This window comes from Barbus barbus (assembly GCF_936440315.1).
Source record: "Barbus barbus genome assembly, chromosome: 50".
In the NCBI taxonomy this organism is placed as follows: Eukaryota; Metazoa; Chordata; class Actinopteri; order Cypriniformes; family Cyprinidae; genus Barbus; species Barbus barbus.
The window spans coordinates 9,334,430-9,361,352 of NC_136728.1; the positions used below are offsets into that span (position 1 = coordinate 9,334,430).

General features: G+C 38.3%; 1 protein-coding gene across 1 annotated transcript in view; it reads left to right on the forward strand.

Annotated features, from left to right (window-relative positions):
* Positions 1–26,923, forward strand: part of grm8b (glutamate receptor, metabotropic 8b) — a 151,388-nt gene that overhangs the window by 99,551 nt on the left and 24,914 nt on the right. The window contains exons 5-7 of the mRNA XM_079414706.1: positions 731–885; positions 973–1,110; positions 24,755–24,955. Coding sequence (XP_079270832.1) covers positions 731–885; positions 973–1,110; positions 24,755–24,955 — 494 coding nt within the window. The remainder of the gene's footprint in view (positions 1–730; positions 886–972; positions 1,111–24,754; positions 24,956–26,923) is intronic.

The window sequence follows — 26,923 nt, forward strand, 5'->3', positions numbered from 1 at the left end:
GGTAAGCATAAGACACTTCTTATGATTTTTTTGTTTTTATTTAGATTTTTTTTAAATCTTACCAACCCCAAACTTTTGAACAGTAGTGTATTTGGTCATTTTACTTGGGAAAGAATATATAAAATATGTGGAAACTTTTAGAAGTAGACTTGCATTTAGGTGGTCTAGAAGTTAATAAATGCATTGGCAATCCACTACAACCCATAAGAAGTCCAATTTTTACTTCATAGGGTCTTTAAGTCAGATCTGCTGAAAAGCTAGAAATTGTGGACAAACCACAGATAGTATTTAACTGGGACTTTCACAGAGTTAAATTGAAGATGATGCAGTTGAGCTGTAAGTATTGCTCTTAGGAGAAAACCTCAAGAACAGGTGAAGTCAGCTATTTCATACAATGTGCAGCCTAAGGCCTGGAGAACTCATTTTAACATAATACACTTTTCAGTCATTTTTGGCATGGAATTTCTTGTACCTGTAGCACAGGATCAAATCACGTCCTCATATTCCCGAGAGCCGTTGCCCTTCTAAGCCTATTACATGATGTCCTTTGGATGCTTGCCTATTACGCTAATGACTTCAGACCAATTTCCAATTCTAAGTGTTCTAGCAGAACACTGTTGACCTCAGAAAATCAGAACAAACAGGCCTGCTTGAAGGACATTGTTAGGTTCCTGGGTTTTATCCTCACTGGCTTACATGTGGATGCCTATTTTGTTTGCTCATCTTTCAGACGTGTCTTGGATGCTGCAAATCGCAACAACCAAACAGGTCACTTCCTGTGGGTGGGATCGGACAGCTGGGGCTCTAAAATATCTCCTGTCGTCCAGCAGGAAAGCGTGGCAGAAGGTGCCATTACCATCCTTCCAAAAAGAGCATCCATAGAAGGTAAAGGTTCCTCTAGTATATAAATTCTGATTGAATGTTTCTCTTGCAATTCCAATCCAATTCCAATGCTTTCCTACTTATTTCCAGCCTTTGACAGATACTTCAAAAGCCGCTCCTTGTCCAACAATCGACGGAACGTTTGGTTTGCAGAGTTCTGGGAGGAGAACTTCGGATGCAAGTTAGGGATGCACGGCAAGCGTCCCGGCAGCCCCAAGAAATGCACTGGTATGAGAAGGTTTTGCATTACTGTTTCAACCTGGTTTAGAAATTACACTGTTACTGAAAGAGTTCTGCTCTGCCTGGGAGGCAAAGCAGTCCATCATGCTGACATCGGATTGGACCTCTTTGAGAATTCAGTGTTTATCGTGGTTGAGAAAATCAATGGGGACATCAGGCACAAGAGATTCTGTTTAGACAGTAACTGGTAAATCTTTAAATAAACAGAGACTTACTGACATCTACACATGCTAACATGTGCACACACACACATAGGAGGTCAAAATCACAATCTGACAGCCCTTCCAAACTCTGATTGATTTACTCAAAGACTACCTGGGTTGTTTAAGCAGAAGCTTAGCTTTAATTTAATCACCTCTATATTTATAGCTGCTGTGATATGTATGTTTGAAAAAAAAAAATACTTTAGTTTGGTTTCCTATCACTTGTACTCCAACATAAATCAGCATGAAGGCAACCTGTTTTGCTTCAATGTGATCAGTTTTGTATATTTAGAAGTTGTTTTGGAACTGGAACTAGATTTTTGCAAATCACCATGTTAACATGCATATAGTTAACATATTGTGGCAACACCATTGAAACACTATTTTAATGTTTTTAAAGGGACAGTTCACCCCATTCTGTCATCATTTACTCACTCTCAAGTTGTTCAAAACAGGAAACATGTGAGTTTGTTTTCTTCTAGTGAGCACAAAAGAAGATTATTTGACTGCCATTGCCATTGACTTCTATAGTATGGAAAAAATACAATGGAAGTCAATGGCTACCGACAACTGTTTGGTTATCAACATTCTTCAAAGTATCTTCTTTTGCATTCAACAGAAGAAACTCATACAGGTTTGGAACAAGTGGAAGATGAGTAAATGGTGACAGATTTTTCATTTTTTTGGGTGAACTAGCCCTGATTGGCCCCATTCGCTACTTTTGTAAGTGCCAGTAATAGTATTCAACATGTTTTCTCAAGATGAAATTGCAGAAGATAAGTGTTGCCAATAATCTGAACTATTAGGCCTGTAATGAAGGTGGTATATCATGAAAATCTGACTTTTTCCATGTTTAAGTGCTATAATCGGGTCCCCGGTGCATTTACCAACCCAGAAAACGTGAAGAACAACCCAGTAAATTTTTAGCTTCAAGCTTTTGAAAAAATGAGCGTGTCAGATTTCGCTCCCTCTGTGACGTAGAAAGGGGATCTTATTATAATATTACTGCCCCTTAATCTGCATCTTTCCACCCACGCGCCACCATTGTGTTTTCGCAAGCGACAACGGTGTACAAGTTCTAACGCTATACGAACGTTCGAGCAAAGCCTGCTAACTGTTCTGTCTTTGGCTGCACTGACAAGCACAGAACACTGTCCCAGCATCAGAGGAGACAAGAAAGCATGGATTTATTGATTTATTTACTGTATATTACGCTGCTGTCATGCAGACCTAATATAAACATGCAAACTCTTTCCCAGCTGTTTACCTTCACAGACATAACCACCTGTTTTTGTAACTCTTGTGTGTTTTAAAGGGGTCATATGATGCTTTTTTAAAGATCATTGTTTTGTGTATTTTGTGTAACAGAATATGTTGACATGTTTTGTTCAAAAAACACATTATTTTTCAAATACTGTACAATATTGTAGGTCCTCTATTTCCCGTCTCTCTCAAACGCTTCGTTTTCTACAAAGTTCCTCCTTCCGACAAATGCAGTCTGCTCTGATTGGCCAACTGGCACAGTGCATTGTGATTGGTCGAACACCACAAGCCACGTCGGAAATGTAACGCCCCTTTCCATAATTGCGAGCTTCACCTTTCAGAATTATAGTAAAGAAAGACAGTAAATAATCTCCTTAGTTTCACCATCAGTTCAAGGCCGAGAGGGGAACAGAGTCGCGTGACAGACACAGTGATGAAGCTCATATGTGTTTGCACACAAGCCACGATTGTGTGACCGCTCACACACGTGAGCACACACACACAGACACAAACGACGCCGCGCTGTGACTCTCTCTCTCTCTCTTACACACACATACACACGACGCACAAAATTCTGCATTTAAACTGTCAATAGCAAACACTTAAACTAATAACAAAACATACAGTCCTCCTGATTCAGAAGCGCCAGATTGTCATAGCAAAGTCAGAATTATATCCTCTCCTAGGTTCACGAAATGGTCGTCCATAAAATGCGTTGCTGTTCTGTTGTAAGTAATCTTAATGATCCCTAAATGCATCCACTTTCGGAAGGCCAAATAAAGTGCTTTTGCTTTCATCTAGAAACACACAGCGTCTCCCTGACATGGCTTCATCAACACTACTGTGGTTACTGAAACCACGCCTTCTTTCTTTGCGTGAACATTTGAGCTCCATTATGCAAATATTTCCACATCTTCACGTGTTTGAACGAGTCGTTTTAGGGGGGTGTGGCAGGGTCTTAACTTTGATAAAGAATATCTCTTTGGTTTTGAGACTTTAGTCTTTGCAACTTCAGGGATCTTATCTATGCACAATCAGCTTGTAACATTCCAAAGAGAAAGGAAAACTTGAAATCGCATCACATAACCCCTTTAACATAAACTTGTGTATTTGACAGTTTAAGCACAATAAAACATGAAAGAGAACTTAGTTTAGTACTCACATGCCGTGTGACACCCGCTTTCTTTGCAGGTGCTTCGGATGTGTGCACTCAGAAAACCGTATATCAGAAGTTGAAAACTAATTTGGCTTTAAAATGCATGATTTCAGCATAACAGACATGATAAGCAAAACCGTACAAATGTTTTTTTTTAGCAGAGTATCGGAGGACGGAGCTGTAAAGGCACAGTCCTATTCTGGAAAAGGGGACAGGGAGCAGCATCTCGTTTGCTTTTAAAGAGACATGCACTAAAACGGCGTGTTTCTGCTTCCACTCAAAATAGGCATTTTCAAAATGAATGATCTGTGGGGTATTTTTAGCTGAAACTTCACTGTCACATTCTGGGGACACCTGAGACATGTTACATATTGTAAAAGGGGGCATAATAGGTCTCCTTCAAAGTAGTTAAAAAATAACACACAAATTCTTCAGTTTATCTCTATTTATGCAGGTTCACCATGGTGACAGTTTTGCTCTTGTCTCCTCTTGTCACTTAATTCTGCTTCTTTCCTGTATGTACTTGTGTACACCTACATAGAGCAGATGGACATTTGGGGTCCTTTTATGAAAGCACAGTTTATTGTTCTGGCACGGTGATTTGACATAATGAGAATAATTACATAGCTATGGATGCGACACATGGTTGTCTCTCTCGCTCTCTCTTTCTTTCTGAATGATCTGTAAGGAGATGCTGAGACTACGCTTCACTGCAGATGGATGCCTCTGTCAACAGCACGTTGGCAGAAATGCTGATTACCATCATATATTCCTTAAAGAAGTACGAAGAGGGAGAGCTATTAAGCCATGACAAAAAGATGCTCTTTTTGTCACATAACAAAAACAGACGCCAAGAGATCCCAGCTGCCTAGGGCCGCACAGCGCTGGGGCCGAGGAAATGTAGATTTCAATAGAAGCAATGAAGATGCCCGAAGACACATACATAAGGACACAAATACACCATTACATCAGTTTCTAAGTATTCTAATAATGCAAAACAATGTAAAGTGGCATTAGCAGTGGATTTAACTATCAAATGTAATGTCTGCAAGAGGAACAACATATTCAGTGAGATAATATAGGAAGGAACTTTTTATCCATCAATATGTAACTCATACTGGACATGTTTTGGCATGAATAATGCTTCTTTTTTATGAATATAAAGAGGCTCAAGTGTGTGCTCTTTTGGACCAGTAAGCAACAACCCAGAACACCCTAGCAACTCCTTAGCGAACACCCTAGCAACCACATAGCAAACACCCAGAACACCCTAGTAACAACATAGCAACCATCCAGAACACCCTATCAACTGCATAGACATGTTGTTTGAGGCTCTTGACTTTGGCTAATAAGTGACAACCCAGAAGACCCTAGCAATCATCTAGCAACTCCCTAGCAACCACCCAGAACACCCTAGTAACCCCATAGAAATGTTATTTGAGACTCTTGACTTTGGCTAGTAAGCGACAACCCAGAACACCCTGGCAACCACATAGAAACTCCTTATAGACTGCCCACAACACCCTAGCAACATCATAAAAACGTTGTTTGAGACTCTTGACTTTGGCTAGTAAGTGACAACCCAGAAGACCCTAGCAACCATCTATCAACACCCTAGCAACCACATAGCAACCACACAGAACACCCTAGCAACCACATAGCAACTCCTTAGCAACCACCCAGAACACCCTAGCAACCACATAGAAATGTTGTTTGAAGCTCTTGAATTTGGCTAGCAACCACATAGCAAGCACCCATAACACCCTAGCAACCACATACTGTAGCAACTACTTAGCAACCACTCATAAAACCCTAGCAACCACACAGGAATGTTGTTTGAGGATCTTGACCTTGGCTAGTAAGCAACAACCCAGAACACCCTAGCAATCACCCAGAACACTCTAGCAACCACACAGCAATTCCTTAGCAACCACACAGAAGTGTTGTTTGAGGCTCTTTACTTTGGCTTGTAAGCAACAACCCAGAACACCAACTCCATAGAAACCACCCAGAAGACTGTGGCAACTACACAACTACTCTAGTAACCATCTAGCAAATCCATAAGAACCACATAGCAACCACTCCAACACCATAGAAACTCCTTAGTAACCACATTGAATATCTTTGCAACCACATAGCAACTAATTATCAACCACTTTGAACACCTTGGCAATTATATAGCAACCACAAGGCAACACCCTAGTAACCTCCCCAACACACACACTAAAATCTCCTTACTTAGCAACTATCTAACAACTCCCTGGCCATATGGAAAACTGTATAGAATAGTTGTTTAAGAATCAAAATAATCCTTAGAATAATGTGTTCTAATGTAGTCAACTGGGCCCATTTTATTTGCATGTTATCTTTGAGATATGCATCTGCACCTTCCAGCTGTCTTTTTTATTTTTATTTTTTTATTTTTTTAGCTGAGAGGTGGTCAAAAGGGCCAATTCAAGTCATATGATGGTGATGCACCACTGATTCTGTTTCAGCACATCTCCCAGGCAGCCTCATAGACTAGCAATTGTGAATCCGAGCACTCAACGCTATAGTGTTATGAATGAATGAATGATGCATTTATATAGCTCTTTATTGTGTATTGCTGTACACCCAAAGCGCTTTACAATCATGTGGGGGGGGGGGGGGGGGGGGGGGGGGGGGGGTTCTCCTCAACCACCTCCACTTGGATGATGCACAAGTGTATGGGGATTATTAGGAGGCCATGATAGACCAGGGCCAGTGGAGGGAATTTGGCCAGGACACCGGGGTTACACCCCTACTCTTTACAAGAAGTGCCATGGGATTTTTAATGACGACAGAGAGTCAGGACCTCGGTTTAACATCTAATCCGAAAGACGGTTCTTTTTGACTATAGTGTCCCTGTCACTATACCGGGGCGTTAGGACCCACACAGATCACAGGGTAAGCACCCCCTGCTGGCCTCACTAACACCTCTTCCAACAGCAACCTAGTTTTTCACCAGTGGTCTCCCATCCAGGTACTGACCAGGCTCAACCCTGCTTAGCTTCAGTGGGCAACCGGTCTTGGGCTGCAGGGTGATATGGCTGTGGGTTATATTTAGTAGAGCAGTGATGCTTTCCTGTCTGGGCTGTTAGCGGAGGTAGCAAGCCATGAGAATACATCAGTTCACTTTAGGGGATCTCTGTCACGACATTCACTTAAGCTAAATCCTAATTTAGACTTCATAAACTCTCCATGCAGTCAGTTCAGAAAGAAAATAGACTGTACTGGAAGAATAAATCAAAGTGGACAAACTGGCATCTCTTTGATGCTCGTTGCAAATGAAACGTCTTCAGCATAGCAGTTAAATATGATGTTTGAAGGGAAGATGGCTTTTAGATATAGTCTGATTGCATTTGTGTAGGCTGTATAAATAATTGCCTAGTGGTTAAAGCATCGAGCCAAATCTCAGGACCAGAATATCATAGAGATATGCCTAGCTACACCCTAGCAAATGCATAGCAATGTTCTAAAAACTCTAGCCTATCGTGGAAAGACCAGAAGTGCAGCGCTGTGTTGTGGCTAAGGAATAAACAATTGAAGCTCAGTGTTTGAAGAAAGGGTGATCTATACCACATCCTCATAGCAATAAACTAAGAAAACCTTAGCAACCACAAAAAACTAAAATACTAACAAAAAACTGAAAAACTAACTAACAACAAATAACTTAGCAACATGCTGAAAGAAACACCCAACACCTAAGCAACATTGCAACAAGAACACTCATAACACCCTAGTAACTGCATAGCAACCAGTGTTAATTTTGGCAGGCAATTTTGATTTAGTCTTAGTCTTTATCTTGAGACGAAAATGCTTAATAGTCTTAGTCACATTTTAGTCATTTGAGTCTATCATAGTTTTAGTCTAGTTTTAGTCATTTGAGTCTTTCATAGTTTTAGTCTAGTTTTAGTCGACGAAAAGTCATTGCATTTTTGTCAACTTTTAGTCAAACTGCAGTTACCAACATTTATTTTGGTAGCTATTTTATATGTAGTATTTAAACAAAAACAGTCATCAATTCTTCTCTCTTTAGACCAAATCAATTAAGCTTAGTTATGAGAAATTTGAATCAAGGATTGAATTTGGAAAAACTGGAATAAATTTTCATTTTCTGGTAGAAATATAAATTAAACTCATTTTTCAGATACAGTAGGTTTACTTAACAAGTATACATTTATTTAACATCTTTTGGTGGTTAACATTTATGACAGATAATTAGGAATGCTGTCCATTTAAGACGGAAGGTATGTAATAGCCTACTGACATACATTCAGTTTTCACCCACCTGTTTAAGTTTACTTAAACCATAACGGACTGTATTTCCGTGAGATACTCTACATGAGAGACATGTGTGGACTGCTGTGTGTATTTGAGCGCTGAGAACTGATCACGCGCTGTATGAGAACTGAAGAAGTGGAGCGTGCGCGAGAGAGAGCACTTCTATCAGCGCGTTTCCGCCTATCGCACCTTCACTGACTTTAAGTTAATCGACAATGAATTGTGACTCCCGGGAAAAACGGGACGTCTGGTCACCCACTCCCTAACCCTTCGGGTGCTGAGGCCATTGTTTCAGATCGCTAGTTCGCGTTTTGGTAGCCTATCCGTCCACTGCGGCTGCCATACTGAGACTAGATATGCAAACGCCCCTTATCCAATGACAGAGACGCACATTTTGAAAGACAAGTCAGTTAACTTAGCCTATAGGATGTATTTTGAATGTCCGGTAGTCCTCAAATAACATTTTAGTCCCGTCTCGTCTTGTTAACGAAGACGCGCATAAATTTCGTCATAGTTTTTATCATCAGATATTAGTTTTAGCTCGTCAACGTCTCGTCTTAGTCACAGAAAAAAGGTTCGTTGACGAATATTTTTCGTCGTCGTCTTAGTCAACGAAATTAACACTGATAGCAACAACATAAAAACATAACGTCCTAGTAGGGCCATTCCACAAAGTCGGTGCCTTTTGTGTCCCTAATCAAACATAGATTTAATATAACAATGAATAAATATGCAATTTAAAAAGATAACAATACGATGTATGCTATTCTTTCATCAATTATGCACTCTAGTAACTGCATAGCAACAACCTGAAAACACTCACAACGCCATAGTAACTGCACAGCAACAAACTAAAACACTCAGAACACCCTAGTAACTACATAGCAACAAACTAAAACACTCACAACACCCTAGTAACTGCACAGCAACAAACTAAAACACTCAAACGCCGTAGTAACTGCATGGCAACAAACTAAAACACTCAGAACACCCCTGTACTGTAACTGCATAGCAACAAACTAAAACACTCAGAATGCAATAGTAACTGCATAGCAACAAACTAAAACACTCAGAATGCCCCAGTAACTGCATAGCAACAAACTAAAACACTCAGAATACCCTAGTAACTGCACAGCAACAAACTAAAACACGCAAAACGCCGTAGTAACTGCATAGCAACAGACTAAAACACTCAGAATGCCATAGTAACTGCATAGCAACAAACTAAAACATTCAGAATGCCCCAGTAACTGCATGGCAACAAACTAAAACACTCAGAATGCCATAGTAATTCATAGCAACAAACTAAAACACTCAGAATGCCCCAGTAACTGCATAGCAACAAACTAAAACACTTAGAATGCCCCAGTAACTGCATAGCAACAAACTAAAACACTGAGAATGCCCCAGTAACTGCATAGCAACAAACTAAAACACTCAGAATGCCATAGTAATGGCATAGCAACAAACTAAAACACTCAGAATGCCCCAGTAACTGCATAGCAACAAACTAAAACACTTAGAATGCCCCAGTAACTGCATAGCAACAAACTAAAACACTGAGAATGCCCCAGTAACTGCATAGCAACAAACTAAAACACTCAGAATGCCATAGTAACTGTATAGCAACAAACTAAAACACTCAGAATGCCATAGTAACTGCATAGCAACAAACTAACACTCAGAATGCCATAGTAACTGCATAGCAACAGACTAAAACACTCAGAATGCCATAGTAACTGCATAGCAACAAACTAAAACACTCAGAATACCCCAGTAACTGCATGGCAACAAACTAAAACACTCAGAATGCCATAGTAACTGCATAGCAACAAACTAAAACACTGAGAATGCCCCAGTAACTGCATAGCAACAAACTAAAACACTCAGAATGCCATAGTAACGGCATAGCAACAAACTAAAACACTCAGAATGCCATAGTAACTGCATGGCAACAAACTAACACTCAGAATGCCATAGTAACTGCATAGCAACAGACTAAAACACTCAGAATGCCATAGTAACTGCATAGCAACAAACTAAAACACTCAGAATGCCCCAGTAACTGCATGGCAACAAACTAAAACACTCAGAATGCCATAGTAACTGCATAGCAACAAACTAAAACACTCAGAATGCCCCAGTAACTGCATAGCAACAAACTAAAACACTCAGAATGCCATAGTAACGGCATAGCAACAAACTAAAACACTCAGAATGCCATAGTAACTGCATAGCAACAAACTAACACTCAGAATGCCATAGTAACTGCATAGCAACAAACTAAAACACTCAGAATGCCCCAGTAACTGCATAGCAACAAACTAAAACCTGCAGAATGCCATAGTAACTGCATAGCAACAAACTAAAACACTCAGAATGCCCCAGTAACTGCATAGCAACAAAGTAAAAAGCACCCAAAACACCCAAGTAATTGCATCTCAGAACATCCTAGTAACTGCATGGCAACAACCCCAAAGACACTCAGAACACCCAAGTAACTGCATAGCAACAAATTAAAAACAAAACTGAGAGTGCCCTAGTAACTGCATAGCAACAACCTAAAAAACACTCAGAAAACCCTAGTAACTGCATAGCAACAAACTAAAAACAAAACTGAGAATGCCCTAATAACTTCATAGCAGCAACCTAAAAAAAAAAAACAACCTAGATGTTAGAAATAATAACAGTCTTTATAGTCACATCCGTTGACCTGGGCACAATTAGTATTATAAATCCAAAAATTTTTTTTGTCCTGAGAAATACATTTTGCTGACTACAGCATCTTCCAGACAGAACAAGTCAAGAAGAGAGTGATGTTTCATTTATTCTGACTGTTTGTAAGACAAATACTTCAGGCTAAATCCCACGGAAAGATGTCAGGCAAATGAAACTGGATTTACAAAATGTGCAGCGAAGGGTTTGCTGGAGGACAGCGAATGAGCGAAATCTCTGGACTCAGCTTGCCTGCTGAAGGCATATTTTGACTAGTAAGGAATTGAGTTTGAAAGTGGACCGTGTGTGTAAGACTTATCTGTGGGATTGAGGCAGGCAGCAGTGGTCTGAATTGATTTTATGATCAGCCAGAGATTGAAGTTTGGTGGCGCCGGTGAGGCAGCTTTTATCAGAGCTGGTCTGCGGAGTAATCAAACAGCTGACTCTGCAACATATGCGGTTAGAGTTCACCTGCATGTGTGAAGAGCAAAGAGAGCTCCGTGTATATAAGATTAACCCTGTGAAAGTGCTGATTTCACACGATTTGCTTTCACATGTTGCAGCGTGTCTGTAAGGCAGGAATGTCTCCGTGTATTGATGTCTGTGGTTGTGGGATACATCTAATATGTCCTACATGTTGCATCAGACCTGGCAGTGAAGCTAATGGAGTTTGATTTTGTATTCCATTACATTTGCTTCTTACGTGATGTGTGTGCTATAAATGTGTGTGAATGTTTCTAGCTAGAATTCCTGTGTACCGACCAGTTGTATGGGATTTGCCTTTTTAAAATAACAATCTTTTAGGTAATTTTTCAATTCAAATCAACATGGAATTCAAATTGACCCCATTCATTTTCTTAAAGGAATAGATAAACATTCTGTCATTATTTACTCATCCTCATATCATAAACACAAGAGATATTTTCAAAAATGTACATGTTGTTTTAGACACTGTTGAATATTATTATATGGTCGAAAAGTACTAAATGATTAATTAAACTTAATTGATTTAAATTACAGTAATTTAATTGAAAAAACACTACCCAGATAGCACACATGTCTGCAATATCACTTCATCTATGCATCTGCTGTGTACAAACATCTGGGCCCGTATTCATGAAAAATCTTAGTGCTGAGAGTTGCTCCTAGTAACATAATTCTAAGAAAATTCTTAGAAATGTGGGTGTTTCCTCTTAAAATTAAAGAAAATATCCTAGTAAAGAAAAAAGTAATTCAGAAAGCAAAGTAACCCTTAAAAGAGGTCTTAAGGTCCAAAATTGTTAGGAGTACAGACGAGGACTTTAAAGGGGCTTAAGAGATTCTTTAGCAGTGGAGAAAATGGACGAAACATGAAGAGGGAGAAGAAATGTGTTGCACACAAAGCATGACAGTGAGTTAATAAGACGCTACACATTAGATCATGCAGGGATCATGTTTGTGACAGATCTTATTAGAGACATGCTTACATCTCTGACACCGCGCTGAAATGCCATAGCGCCAGAAATGTATGTAATCACTACATTTAACATATTTGGCAACTGGAAAAATGCAACTATGCAGCAGTGATGATTTGGGTCTGTACCTGACAGCACTTTCAGAACCTTATTGTGTTGCTGTTCATTTCCTATAAAATACGTTAAGTATGACAGCATGGTAAATGAAAAATAATATAATATAATATACATATAATGTGTGTGTGTGTGTGTGTGTGAGAGAGAGAGTGTACGGGAAAACAGGAAAAATTACAAATGAAGGCTTATAATATACCTTACTCTTAAAAGCGCTCATTTATTTCCTTCTTGGACAACCAACCAATCACAGTGTTCAAAAGACTGTGTCATAGCTAGCAACGGGGTCAGCCCCGCCTCCTCACTAAGATAAAAGTTTTTGTCTTTTCCTCGCTCAGAGTTGCTCTCAGATTGGTCCTGAATCACTTTTAAGCTAAGACTCCTAGTTAGAAAATTTTAAGCTACATTAGGAGCTCTCTAAAAGGATTCTTAGAATCTTTAGGAATACGGGCCCTGATAAATGTCTTTAAGATTATATCGTCACACACTAAATTAACACGATATCGATAATTGTTGCTTTGAATATCACGGTTATCTTCAATACTGGTATATGGCGACACCCCTAATTCTAGGTAGCTGAAAACTTAAGTTGTATTTTCGAAAATAATTCTTTGCTGAAAGCTTACAGATTTCACCCTTAGACGATAATATTGTCTTTCATCAGACAAGATGCAAATCTGCATGACAAACTTGAACCTGTAGGTAAATTCACCTGGTGAAATCCTTTACCCTCATGCGAAATTCCCAAGTGTGGATTCATATTGAAATGACGGGATTTTGCACATGAAAATTTGCTTAAAAATAAAAATCCATCCATCTATCTATCGTCTGTCTGTCTGTCTGTCTCTCTGTCTCTCTGTCTGTCCGACCACCTGTCCATCTATAAACCTGCAAAAACAAAGCTTTTTTTCCTAAAAAAATTATATCTATGAATTATAAATTAAATATATTAAATATGAATATTAACAGAAATAATCCAATTTATTCTTTTGCGAGACATGAAATGAAAAACAGTTGATCTGGCCATGACACAGCAAGGCCATTGAGATACAGAAGGGTATTTTAACTTGGATCTCCACGTGGCTTCGTTTTCCGAAAGTCACGGCGTCCACTCACAGCGAGAGCACACAGGTAATTCAAAGTCATTATCGAAAGTGTTCTCTCCAATGAATTGTCTGACAATGATCGTGGTGTCCTCTTATCCTCGTTCGAGTGGAAGTTTGCACTAAACACTAATTATCACACAGTGGTTCTTAACTCAGCGAAGCGTTTGCAACGCACAAACACACACGCACAAAAACGCTCACGAATGAACCTAAATGACAGTGCAAGCAAATTACATGGTATTCCAAACAGGAGAACAATGTTAGTATCAAGGACACCCACCTCGTGCCCAGCTATCAGACAAGTTCAAACATCAGACGCAGTCTTTTTCGCCCGTGGAGGTCTTGCATTAGCATTCGGCCAGAAAGTTTGCGACCTCTGAATCCATTTTCAGAACTTTCCTTCGCGCAGGTTTCCCACTTCATCCGAAAAGGAACATACTGTGAATGTTTTGTTGACACTCCTGTATAATCACTCCTACCTCAGCACGTAAGTTAGTCGTAAAAAGTGGCCCGTTTCATGGCAGGGGTTTCGGTGAGGGGATGTGAGTGCTATTAACTTTGAGTTCTGGCCCAGCATATGTAAGCGTGCGCCTACTCAGGGCCCTGTGAGGGTCCGTTCAGCTTATCGCCTCGGGCTGCTTGTACCACTGCTGCGTTATTAGCATCAGAGCACCTGAAAAAGAAAGGATGTGGGTGTACCTGCTCCTGCAATACAAACTCTTTGCACCTACATGCCCTCTGGAGTCTCACCTGCCATTTACTATAAAGCAACAGCTGCACCATGTCTGCAGAGAGAGCAGCAATCTACAAAAAAGCTTTTGTGAAGTTCATAAGACTTTATTGAACTCTTGATGCAAGCGCTAACGAAATTCCAATGTGACAGGATCCATTAAAGGAAAACTTTTCAGTGTACAGGCTTTGTATTTCATGTGACATGCTGGTCCTAAAAGCATTATAGAGGTCATATTTACCATTGTTAAATCAGTTTCATTGTTTTATGCAATATAGATACAATACCGTTCAAAACGTTTGGGGTTGATAAGATTCTTAAATGTTTTTGAAAGAAGTCTATTATGCTTACCATGGCTGAAATATTATTACAAGCTACAAATTCTTTTTGAATATATATGCCGTGTATTAAAGACATAAGTGGGGACAGGAGAATGCACTGCTTAAAAGGAATGACCCATTAATATTCTCTTGTCTCACACTGAGAGAACACCGCTCTCAAGTAAATTCCCTGAAATGTTTGGGATTCACATGAGAGTGCCTGGCATAGGCAGCCTGTGTAATAGCGCATTTTTCAGCCCTCTCGTGCACCTGCATCACAGCCTTTCACTATGAAAAAGCATCTAAACGCAAAGCATCTGTGTCGGGTCTGAGCTCCACTCATGGTGCTCGGCACTTGCCTCGACTCTAATAGCTCCGAGCCCTTTATGCGCAAATAAAATGGGTGTCCGCGAGAAGAATGAAAGCAAGCCAAAGACGCCTGTTAAGTGGAGAGCACTTGAAGACATTTCATAAAGTACCCCTTTGTCCGTGTTTTCTTGGAAGTATCAAAATTGCATGCTTTTTGCCAATGTCTCCTGTGACTCACGGCAGAATTGAACCGCTAACTCCTCATTCTGTTCTTTTTTGCTCACAGTACGATGAGAGGAATGTGAACCGTATTGTTGAAGTGTGCTGTCAAATCAAGTACTTTTGATTCTGAACGATGTAACCTGTGGAAGGCATCCATATATGGAGAGAATCTTTTTGAACCGCACTTGAGAGCATGTTACCTTGACTATAGACCGTTTATGCTAATCGTTTATGCTCACATACTTCTGTAGAACATTTAGGCTTTCATTATTTTGTCAGACAAAATTCAGTATGCAAGTACAAAAAACATCCTTTACTATGTTATCAGTGTTTTTCTTTGTAGCTAGATTAAAAATAACAATTTATCATCTGTTTTACATAAGACAGCAAAGTGTGTAGATTTATGTAGACTTGTAATAAAGATTAGAATGTGTATGTCATATATGTGATAAAGCCAACGCTATCTCACGGCAATTCGTACATATTTTACGAGGTAGCTAATTCGTATTAATTCGTACGACTTCACTCGAACGATTTAGTACGATTTGTCTAAACCCCAGTGATGGGTAGGTTTAGGGGCGGGGTTAGGTGTAGGTCATTCATACAAATTCATACGAATTGGCAACTCGTAAAACATGTACAATTTAGCAAAAATCGTATGAATTTGAACTAGTGAGGTTGTACGAATTAGCCATCTCGTAAAAAATGTACGAATTGCCGTGAGGGTTTGATAAAGCCCATACTATATTGCTCAGTGGTTGCTCTTTTAAAGATCTCTCAGATTACAGGGTGTTTTTCTCAGAAGAAACATCTGAGAAGCAGAAGACTTGAGCAAAATCTCCATTTGCTCTCCATTTAATCTCATTGGTGTAACAACTGAGGCATCTTGTGTAATTTTTTTAAATTGAATTAAGATGGCATTCTCGGTTTCATTTGAGTATCACCTTTGCCTCAGATGCTTCTCATAAAATTTATTAAGAGAAATAAAATAGAGACAGTATAGTAAGAGTACAGGCTATACAATGAATTTAGAACAGATAATTTACATGAATGTAATGATGTTTGTACTCATATTGATACTGAAACATATTGAATTTTGATGTCTTGGCAAATCCAAGCTCAGTTAGAGACATTGCTGAGATTTCTTTTGAATGGGCTCTGAGAAACATCTGAGAAGAACATCTTGAGAAGAAGTTTCCACTTACACTCCATTGTTATCTAGGAGAAACAAACGAGGCATCCCATTTATGATTAGCATAACTCAGATCATTTGGCCTTGGATGAATTAGATTAGAAATGGTTGAGTTCATGTTGAGATTTCTGACTTTTAATTGCAGACTTTGATATCTTGTCAAATCCAAGCACAGTTTGAGAGGTTGAGATATAGAGGACAGAGATTATAAGGATTATAATTGTGAGAATATAAGGTTGTCATATGAGGTTACCAAGAGAAACAAGTGAGACATACGGTTTGTAATATATTTAAAAGCTGTGTAGAAGCACAATGTATAAATGGTTTATGTTTGATTGGAGTATCACCTTTGTCTCAGATGTTTCTCCTAAAAAAAAGGAGAAAGACACAAATGAGACGAGCACAGTGAATTTGATGAGAAATGCATGAGATCATATTGAGATCTATGATTTCAAACTTCTTTTTTTTCATTTTGGGATGTCTCTAGAGGTATTTTCCTCAGAAGAAACATCTGAGAAGCAGGAGACTCGATTCTCCTGAAACATGATTTATTTAAAAGTTGTGTAGTAGTAAGTTTAAGTAATTGAGTTTGGGTGGTAATACCAAAGATTTAGGTTTGAATCAAGACTTCTACATCCCATCATGCCCTTGAGCAAGGCACAAGCGAGTACAGTTAATCCAGAGGGCTGTGTCTGCAATTAAGGAACTGTGGATAAGAACTCGCAAAATGACAGGTAAATACATAGTTCCCATTATGCAGTGCAATCATTTCACAAATGGCTCTCATTGTAATGATTAATGTTTAAGATTATCACAATTTTTCTTGTGCCTGTGCAGAACCTCTGTCACTAGCTAGTTCATAAAAATTGCCAAAGGGTTTTCAGATGCAATTGAAGGCTGTATCACAGCTTCGGATGTCAGCTGCCCTCGCACTAAAACTTCAAATGAATACATGATCACTAAAATGTTGCCGCTGCAAATTATAAGTGCCATTTGTATGGAGCGAGTGCTGATGATTTAATCTAGTCAGGTAGCCATCACAGCCATCTTCAATAAATGTCTTCACGCTTACATTTCATTAAAATTCCAAGATTTAGTACACTACTTTTCCACCTCCCCTCATACCTTTTCGATCCTGTCAAAAGCAGGGCAATATTACCATCCTATGCAAATGTGTGGCCTGATTTACATTCCTTTTTAATTGGAGAAGAAAAAGGTACATATGTTGGAAAAGGAATCATGCATCGGACTCCACTGCAGTAGAAACTGCAGTTATTCTGCTGTTGAGACGACAACATAAGTAGCAGCTCATAAAACACATGCCCATTTGTTGACGTTTACTTCAAATTGTCATTTTTAATAAGGAAAACGAGAACGTAATGAATGGAAGTGCTCCAGCTATGAGAAGCTTTAGTTCCACTTCCTCATTACTGTGAAATGTTCCATAGATTGACACTGACAGGATTCCCAAAAACTCTAAAAATCAATTGGATTGTAAATTAGGTGATTTCTGTCATGCTATGGTCCCTGTGCAGTTAGGAGTTACTTCTTCATAATGTCTTTGTCAGTTGTACTCAAGCTGTGTTGTCTATAATGACATTTTTTACTCCTTCCTATCACTTCTGCGGCTGAGGATTGATAGAAATTAGCAAAAAGGACATTTTGAGAAGCTTCCTGTTCAGATTAGATTTCATATGTATTTTCAGAAGCCATTAGAGTAAATTGACGCTTCAGAAGTCATTCTAATTTGCTGCTCAAGAAACAATTCTTACTTTTTATTAATGTTGAAATGTAATATTGTTGTGGAAACTGTGATATATGTATTCAGGATTTTTTGATGAATAGGAAGTTCAACAGAACAGCATTTGATATGAGCATATATATGTATACGTATGTGTGTATACGTGTGTGTGTGTGTGTGTGTATATATATATATACATACATACATACATACATACACACACACACACACACACACACACACACACACACAACAAAATTTTAAATGCAACACTTTTGTTTTTGCCCCCATTTTTCATGAGCTGAACTCAAACTTTTTCTATGTACACAAAAGGCCTATTTCTCTCAAATATTGTTCACAAATCTGGCTAAATCGGTGTTAGAGAGCACTTCTCCTTTGCCGAGATAATCCATCCACCTCACAGGTGGCATATCAAGATGCTGATTAGACAGCATGATTATTGCACAGGTTTGCCTTAGGCTGGCCACAATAAAAGGCCACTTTAAAAGGCCACTGCACCTTTTTATCATTGGTGTTTGGTGATGAGTTTTTGGCTCAAGGTCTGCATTTAAAGTCACACCAGAGGTGTTCAGATGGAATTAGGACTTGGCTTTCTGCAGACCAGTCAAGTTCTTCCACACTGATTGAATCAATCATGTCTTTTTTTAACCGTGACTTATACACAGGTGGTGGTTGAGGAGAGACCCCCCCACATCAGAGTCCTGCACGGGTCCTGTTTGATAAACCCGCCCCGCACCCGCAGTATTTAACCCAATACCCGACCCGTTATCCGACAGCAACACTAATTTAATTCCGAACCCGACCCGACCCGTTTGACATAAAAACCGCGACCCGAACCGCATCCGCATTAAATCTACATAAGACAGACAAAACACCTTTATTTTATTTTTAATGTAACAAGCAGTTAACAAGTCATTCTGAGTTAATGCGTTAATGTGTTTAAAAATTAATAATAACATTTAACACACGCAGCCCAACAAGTTAACAGAGAGAAAGCAAACATTTAACGTGTAAACAATATAAAACTATTGCGTATATATGAACAATCTATTGTAAACAGGTCAAAGGGCTTAGATTAATAAGACAAATATTTTTCCTTCATAACCTACAAAAACAATTAACTTTATAGGCTGTATAAAAATATGTAGGAATGGCAGCAGTGTCCAGAGACTGAGAGAGAGAGCGTTCACAACATCCAACGTGTAAAAACAATATAAAACTATTGCGTACATGTGACCAATCTATTTTAAACAGGTCTAAAAGGAACTTCAGACAGAGCGCGCGAACACAAACACGGGACAATTTGAAAGGAGCTGCCTATCAGCGTGTACTGGATTAAGTCGAAATAGTCTCCGTTATAATTGTACCCGCAACCCAACCGTGCCCGTCACCAGCACCGCACCTGACACGTTAATATTATTCCACCCGTTATGTCAATTTTTGCGCGTGCAGGACTCTGCCCCACATGATTGTAAAGCGCTTTGGGTGGACAGCAATACACAAAGCGCTATATAAATGCATCATTCATTCATTCATTCACAGAGGCACTGTCATGTTAGAATGGAAAAGGGTCCTGGCCAAACTGTTGCTATAAAATTAGAAGCACACAATTCCCTAGAATATCATTATATGCTTTAACATTAAGATTTGTACTCATAGAAATTACTAAGGTAGTCAAACGTGTTCATTAGAAATTTTAGAAAAAAATATCAAAATTAGCCCAGCAGATGTCAGTCAATTTCTGACATTTTGTCTCTATCATGATGCTTTAAAAAGTGATGAACAACTGCAGATGTAATGTCACTCCATTAATGGAAATGTATTCGAAGCTGTCGGAAGCTAAAATGGCCTCTGATGTTGTTCCTGCTTTTTTTCTTCATTAATCTCTTGATGAAAGAAAATCGCAGTAATTAATTTGTCATTTATCTAATTTTCCCATCTAGCCACGGCAGAGCTGTGTTCGTCTGCCACGAAATGGCAATAAGTGTTGGTCTCGTCCGGGGCAAATTGAATTAGGCCCCGTAAATGAAGTTTAATTAAGATGCTGGTTTTAATGATTGGGCTCTGTGTCCTCTACATTGCCACTCATCACTCATTTAGACAAAATATCCTTCCCTCTCATGCCTCCAGACATTCTCAGCCTTCCGATCTGGGACTGATTATGAGAATGTGTGTTTGGACTGTGTTTTATGCACAGAATGGCTTGGCTTAACTGTATGCATCAAGATTGGCCACTCTACCTTCCAAGAGGACACTTTTAAAACTGTATGGGTTTCAAAAATGAATGTTCAACTTCAGTTTCACAGTGGATTTTTATAGTGTCACTTGCCTATGCAGAACTCACACAACTTGGATGTTGTGGGTAGTTGCAAAGGTGTTTCTAAAATGTTTCAGAATGCATTTCTGTTTTATATTACGTTATGTATATTATAATGTGTAAAACTGTGAATTTGTAAGGTGGTGAGGATTTTTCACTGACTCTATCTGTAGGTTACACTGTTACGCCAGTAGATGGCGACAAATGAGTGTTCTTACAAGTGAGTCATTAACTCATTCCTTCAACTAGTTCATTCAAAAACATTGATTCATTCTGAAAAAATCTCTCAGAGTGAATAACTGAATTATTCACTCAACCACTCATGTGGTTACTGTTACGAGGCGACAGAGACGAGAGACATGCAGATCCATATGCAAGCTTTATTCCAAGACGTGGTCACAAAAATAGCAAAGGGTCAAACAATGGCAAACAGGTATATTGTGGTCAAGACACAAGAGTAGTCCAGTGAATAGTCGGCGGCGAACTTAATCCAAGAGGGTAAAACAAAGAGATAATCCAGGTACACAGCAATAGTCCAGGCAGGGGCAAAAAGAGTCTGAACGTGTGACAAAAGGGTAATCCGAAAAACACAGGCAAGAATCTGAACACAGGAAAACAGGCAAGGCAAGACTATGACTAGACTATGAAAACTAGGACTGGCTCCGTAGAGTAGCTATCGCTAGGAGAGTGATAAACGCTATACAATACTCAGTAATCTGAAAGAGAAAGTCCATGGCTTATAAAGTCTTTGATTGGTTACAGCTGTGTGTGTAATCAGTGCAATGGATGATGGGAAATGTAGTTCAGGGTATAGTATAACAGTCTGTGCAGTGTGAGAGTCGATATGATGGAAGGTCGACCTCTGGTGGCAATCGGATGGAAAGCCACGGACCGGATTCATGACAGTTACGAGCGTGTCATTGAATTAATTAAAAAGAGATTTATTCAGGAATGAACACAAGTGAATCTTTCGCCCAAGAGATTTGTTAAAAAAACTGATCAATTCAGGAACTTCACTACTTTGTGTTTGTCAGATGCTCACAGCAGTTCTGTTGTAGCTTTGGAAATATTGTTGCTGATAGAGCAAAAAAAGACAAATTAACTGGTGATATTGTGTCTAAAATGGAAATAACAGTCATGTTTATCTGATTGTTGTATAAATGCAGTGTCACACTGTTTTGGCAGTAGCTGGCAACGTGAGTGAGTCATTAGTTCATTCTATCAGGTTCGTTCAACAACTTTGATTCTAAACAGGCCTCTATGCGTGAATCACTGAATCGTTCACTCAACAGATTTGTTCAAAAACAGATTCCTTCAGAAACAAAACATGTGACTTTTGTTATGAGTGTGTTGAGTCATTTACTCAACTGATTAGTTTAAAAACAGATTCATTCATGAACAAACACAAGTCTGTTGTTATGAGAGCATCATTGAATTATTTACTCAACTGATTAGTTCACAAAAAAAAACAGATTCATTCAGAAGTAAACACAAGCCTGTCATTACGAATAAGTCACTGGATCATTCACCCAAACAATTTGTAAAAAAAAAAAAAAAAAAAAAAGTAATTCAGGTGCATCACTACTGTGTGTTGTTCGGATACTTGAAAGAGTTCTGCTGTGGCTTTGGAAATATTTTTGTTGACAAAGCAAAAATAGACAAAGTAACCTGTGTCCAAAACGTCAGTTGCTAAATATTAATGTCTTGTTTATTTGACTGTTGTGTAAAAGCAGTGTCAATTGTGTGGTTGTCAACATGATTTGAGTAAGATGGTTTTATTTAGTTGTTTGTTTGTTATAAATGTTTAACAAAAAGCAGGATCTTTCCCCTTAAATCCCCTGGGGTCACATACCCATGTTTGGCAGCCAAAGTCGGCTTCATTTCTGCAGTCAAGAGCCTTTTTCAAGTTCATGGTCCAGTCTTTGCTTGCGATTTTAAGTGGTTTAGTTTGTGGCATTTTCCGAAGATACTGTGTCCAAGATCACTTTAATGTGGCTCAGAGCCGGCCCAAGGCATAAGCGAACTAAGCGGCTGCTTAGGGCCCCGTGGCCACCAGAGGGCCTCCAAGAGTAGTCTACATTAAAAATTACCGTTTATTTTATCTTATATTCGTGATCTATGTCAATGGACAGTGGTAATTATACAAAAGTGAAATATTAAATAATTAAATATTCTATGCATATCATTTGATTATTTCCATAGCGACGTGTCATGCAGGCACAATAATGAGCATTTGATAATATGCGCCGGACGCTGCCGTCTGGATCTGTCGGATTAACATCACGTAAATTCACCTATTTCTCCCGAAATACACGAAAGTAAGTGGTCAGTCAGCTGGGAGAAAAACAGTAAACTTTATGGTAAATGTGTAGTCCATGTAGTCCATTAATTGAAAGGATTATTATTGCCGCTTTCCAAAGAAATCATTGTGTTGCCTATAGCCTATAACAAACTAAATGTCGTTTTTTTTTTTTTTTTACTTAACTGAAGTGTATTTAAATGTCTGAAACCTAAAATAAACTGTATTTAGTTGAAAACACTGAACAGTTATGAAATATGAAAAGCACAGAGCACGTCTTTTTATTTTTTTCGGAGCTCGTCTTTCTCTGGCTCAAAGGGTTAAAATCAATGGTGTTTTGCGGGTGGAGGGGGACAAATTCAACATGGGGGTTTTGTGGCACAAATCAGAGGTGCGTTTCTCAAAACCATTGTTAGCTAACTATGGTCGTTATTTCCACTGAACTATATTTGTAACGACAGAACTTGCGACCATAGTTGCTTTTTGGAAATGCACCCCTGGTCAGATCAGTAAAAATTGCCATAACTTTCCTGGGTATTTTTGTAACAAAAATAAGCTTCTCCTCAGCCTACATTTTGCGTCTTTGCTATTATATTCCAATATCATTATGCCTCAATTAGCTAGATATAAATTAAGAGTTGTTGTTTTATATAGATGCTCACTGTTGTTTAATATTTATTATTAAAAAAAGTATGACTTGTAATAAAAGTACAACTTCGATTAATATTTATGTTGTTAAAATAACATTCTGTTCTGTAAATGCATTGTCTGCTGGTTTATTTAGCTACTTCTCAGCACATTAAGTATGCCACTTAATACTTTAACCCCCGGTTTCTTGTTTCACAGACAAGGCTTAAGCCTAGTCCTAGACTAAAATGTAAATCTGAGCTATTTCAGCTGAAAGAAACTTGCACTGACTGATCTTAAAACATGTCAGTGCTTTTGTTTTGTCTTATGATGAACACCTGTAATGCTTTTTTTCTAAGGCATGTTTATAAAAATCACTTAAATGTCCTAATTGAACTATGGCTTAATCCTGGCTTAGTCTAAGCCCTGTCTGTGAAACCGAGCCTAAGACTTTGAATGTTAAAGTGAAAATTAACACCTGACCACTGTTGTAAGTTTGCAACTGTTGTTCAAAACCACAGAAAGCTAAAAACATGCAGGCAGACAATGGTATGATGTAAGTAACACCGCTACAACAAACAAAACTGATAATGGGTGTGTTAGATTTATAGTGTGTGAATAATCAAGCTTATAAACAGTCATATTGGCAGCACCGAGGGGCCCCCAAATAAAATTCTGCTTAGGGCCCCATAAAGGCTTGGGCCGGCCCTGATATGGCTGAACCCAGGTGATTCATTAAATCAACAAGACGAGTAAGTGCTCCCTCTGGTGTGATAAAAGCTTCCCATTCAGTTGAGTTGTAGACTTCGGTCCACTACCGAGACGCATTGTATTCCATTCTCTGTAAATGAGTCCCTATAAATTCCAGCCTGACAGGTTCAATGATTGAGTGCTCCGATTGGACCTGTTAATTTGCTTTCTACTACTGACCATTTTTAAAGCTCCCCTTTGTTGCTTTACGCAGGATTTAACATAAATGGGGAAATGGAGGTATCAACACTCCACAGTTAACTCCAGATATTATAGAGGGTCACGGCAGGGTCAGCTTTCAGATTATGCATGTGGGTGATACTGATAACATTGAGTTAAAGCCAAGAAAAGATGAAAAAAGTAACCGTGTTCAAACTCAGGGTTTGGAGGAAAGTTATACAATAGTCTTTGCAGTAGATTCACACTCGTATTGTTGTTGGTGGTGTTTTTGTCATTTTCTCTAGCTAACCTCAGTGGAAAGGTCACTCCAGTCGGCGCTAATAAACTAATTATCACAGAACACGGCATGAATTCATCATTAGGTACTGAGGCATTGTGTGAATTAGTTTGGCATGCTTTGGAAAATGGAAATTGCATTGGAAATCCTTTGAAAAGCTTTGCAAATAAATTAAACTTGCATATAAATGAGTGCCTCCATCCAGAGTCAGCCAAGAACTTGCATCAAGCCTGTCACTTGGGCATTTTTAGGAAAACAAATGAAATGCAGGATCTCTCTTATGAGCCAGATTTGAGCACTTTTGCACTGGACTCATATTTGTTCTTTTTTGCAGGACTGGAGAAAGTCGGCAGGGACTCCACTTATGAGCAAGAGGGAAAGGTGCAGTTTGTGATGGACGCAGTGTACGCCATGGCCCACGCGCTGCACCGCATGCATCGGGACCTCTGCTCGGGATATCCAGGACTTTGTCCACGCATGAGCAACATAGATGGCAAGGAGCTGCTGGGATACATCAGAAACGTCAGTTTTAATGGTGAGAAACATCCTCTATTCTAATACATTATTCTGCTACTCGGTTTAGTTGGATTGTTGGAAAGCACACTTGAACTTCAACCCCGATTGTTTAATTAATTTGCATAATTTGTGTTTGTTGTGTATTCCGAAATGTTTTAATTTGTACAAGTTCTTAATCATTACAATTATTATTTTTGTTTTGATTTTAATTTAATTAGCATTTTTATTGTTACTTAAAAATGTTACAGTAAATGTGAACTATAGATGAATAATAATAATTAGAAATGTAAAAACCCAAAAAATGAAAACGAGTTTTAAAAAAATCAATTAAAGTTTGTTGAATTAGTTGATTATTTTATTAATTTTCATAATTTATCAGAAATGTGAAACTTTGAAATCACACAACCCTTGTTGCGTATACATAATTTTTTTTACAATGTCTCAATTATTGAATTTTATTACTTTAACAATTTTTATTGCTACTTAAAATGTTAAGGTACATCAAAATAAAATATACATTTAAAATGAAAACTTTTAGTATTCTGAAACTTTGAAATTTCATATTTTTTTAAAAGCCACATTTGTTTATCATAAAAAAATGTACATTGAAACTGCACAGGCATCATTGTGTCTTTATAAAAATAAATTCAATTTAAGAAATTGTTTTTATTTAATTGTAATCAGTTGTTAATCTTCTATGTTCAGGATTAGGAATCAACTGGTTCCATTTTTCTTTTAAATATTAGGCTATTTTTAAGATGTTTGTTTCCAACTGTTCTGGAATGTCTTTATCTGCCTAAATAAATAAAATAATTATATAAAAAAAATAGAAAATTTATAATATAAACATCAGAGGCTTTTTCATGACCCATGCCTTGTTTTCAGTCAGCTGTGGTTTTGGAGCATGTCATTAATTGTTTATATATATATATATATATATATATATATATATATATATATGCCTGCGCTCCTCTTCCTCAGTGTTGCATTCTGCTACTTCCTGTCTCCCTTACATGAACTCCTCACCTCAGCTCATCTAAACACACTCACATGCGTCTCTTTTAGAAGACCATTTTTGCTGCTACATTTTGGTACTTCATGCAGTGCATCAAAAATTCCTCAGTACAGGGTTCCCTTTTCTTGCTAAATCATTTTTGAGTGATCTTCTCAAACCACGTCTCACACATTTTAAGAGATTTGAGCTTTTCTGTTTAACTTCTCTTTAGCCTTTTTTCTTTTATGTAGATCAGAGGGGTTTCTGCAGTAATGCAGATGGTGACGTGCCCACTTCCTCTGCTTTCTCTTACAGTCTTGCTCCTTGAACATTTTCAAGTCTTTGCGCTAATGTTATAATCTGATATATATGCGAATAATGCAAAGTTTAACAGTGTACCAGCATTCACCATTTCACATTTATAATATGACACATTTCTATGTGAAAAAGCACACTTGAGGCAACATTGTTGGTGTGGGTCTTGATTTGATCCATTGTTGTTTAATTGGATTGTGCACAAAGTGTCTTTAGAACTGAATTCCAGGCATGAAAGAATACATTTCCTCAGTTCATTTTGCTGCAAGAGTTTAATGATTCCCACTATAGATTTTTTTTTTCTTTTGATGTGGTCAGACATTTTTGATGCGAGTCATTTGGTCAAACATTTATGCATAGTGCTCTATTCTGTTTCGTGTACATTTCAGTGACTAAAAATGAATAAGTGAATAGCTTGGTTTGACCAGTTTCACATTTGCTTTTGGAACCAAATTCATTTGTACATTTAATGATGCTGTAAAGTCTTTGAAATAAAACACCCAGACATTTGACAAACTGTTTAGATGCAGTTTCAAAAAACTGGATATCTTTTACTCTCTGCTAGCTTGAGATTAAATGCTAATAACTAATGCTAATAACACCAGAAAATAAAACTAAAACCAAATAATTCAATTACATCAATCACATTGGACACCTTAAACTTTATTTTAAGGTGTC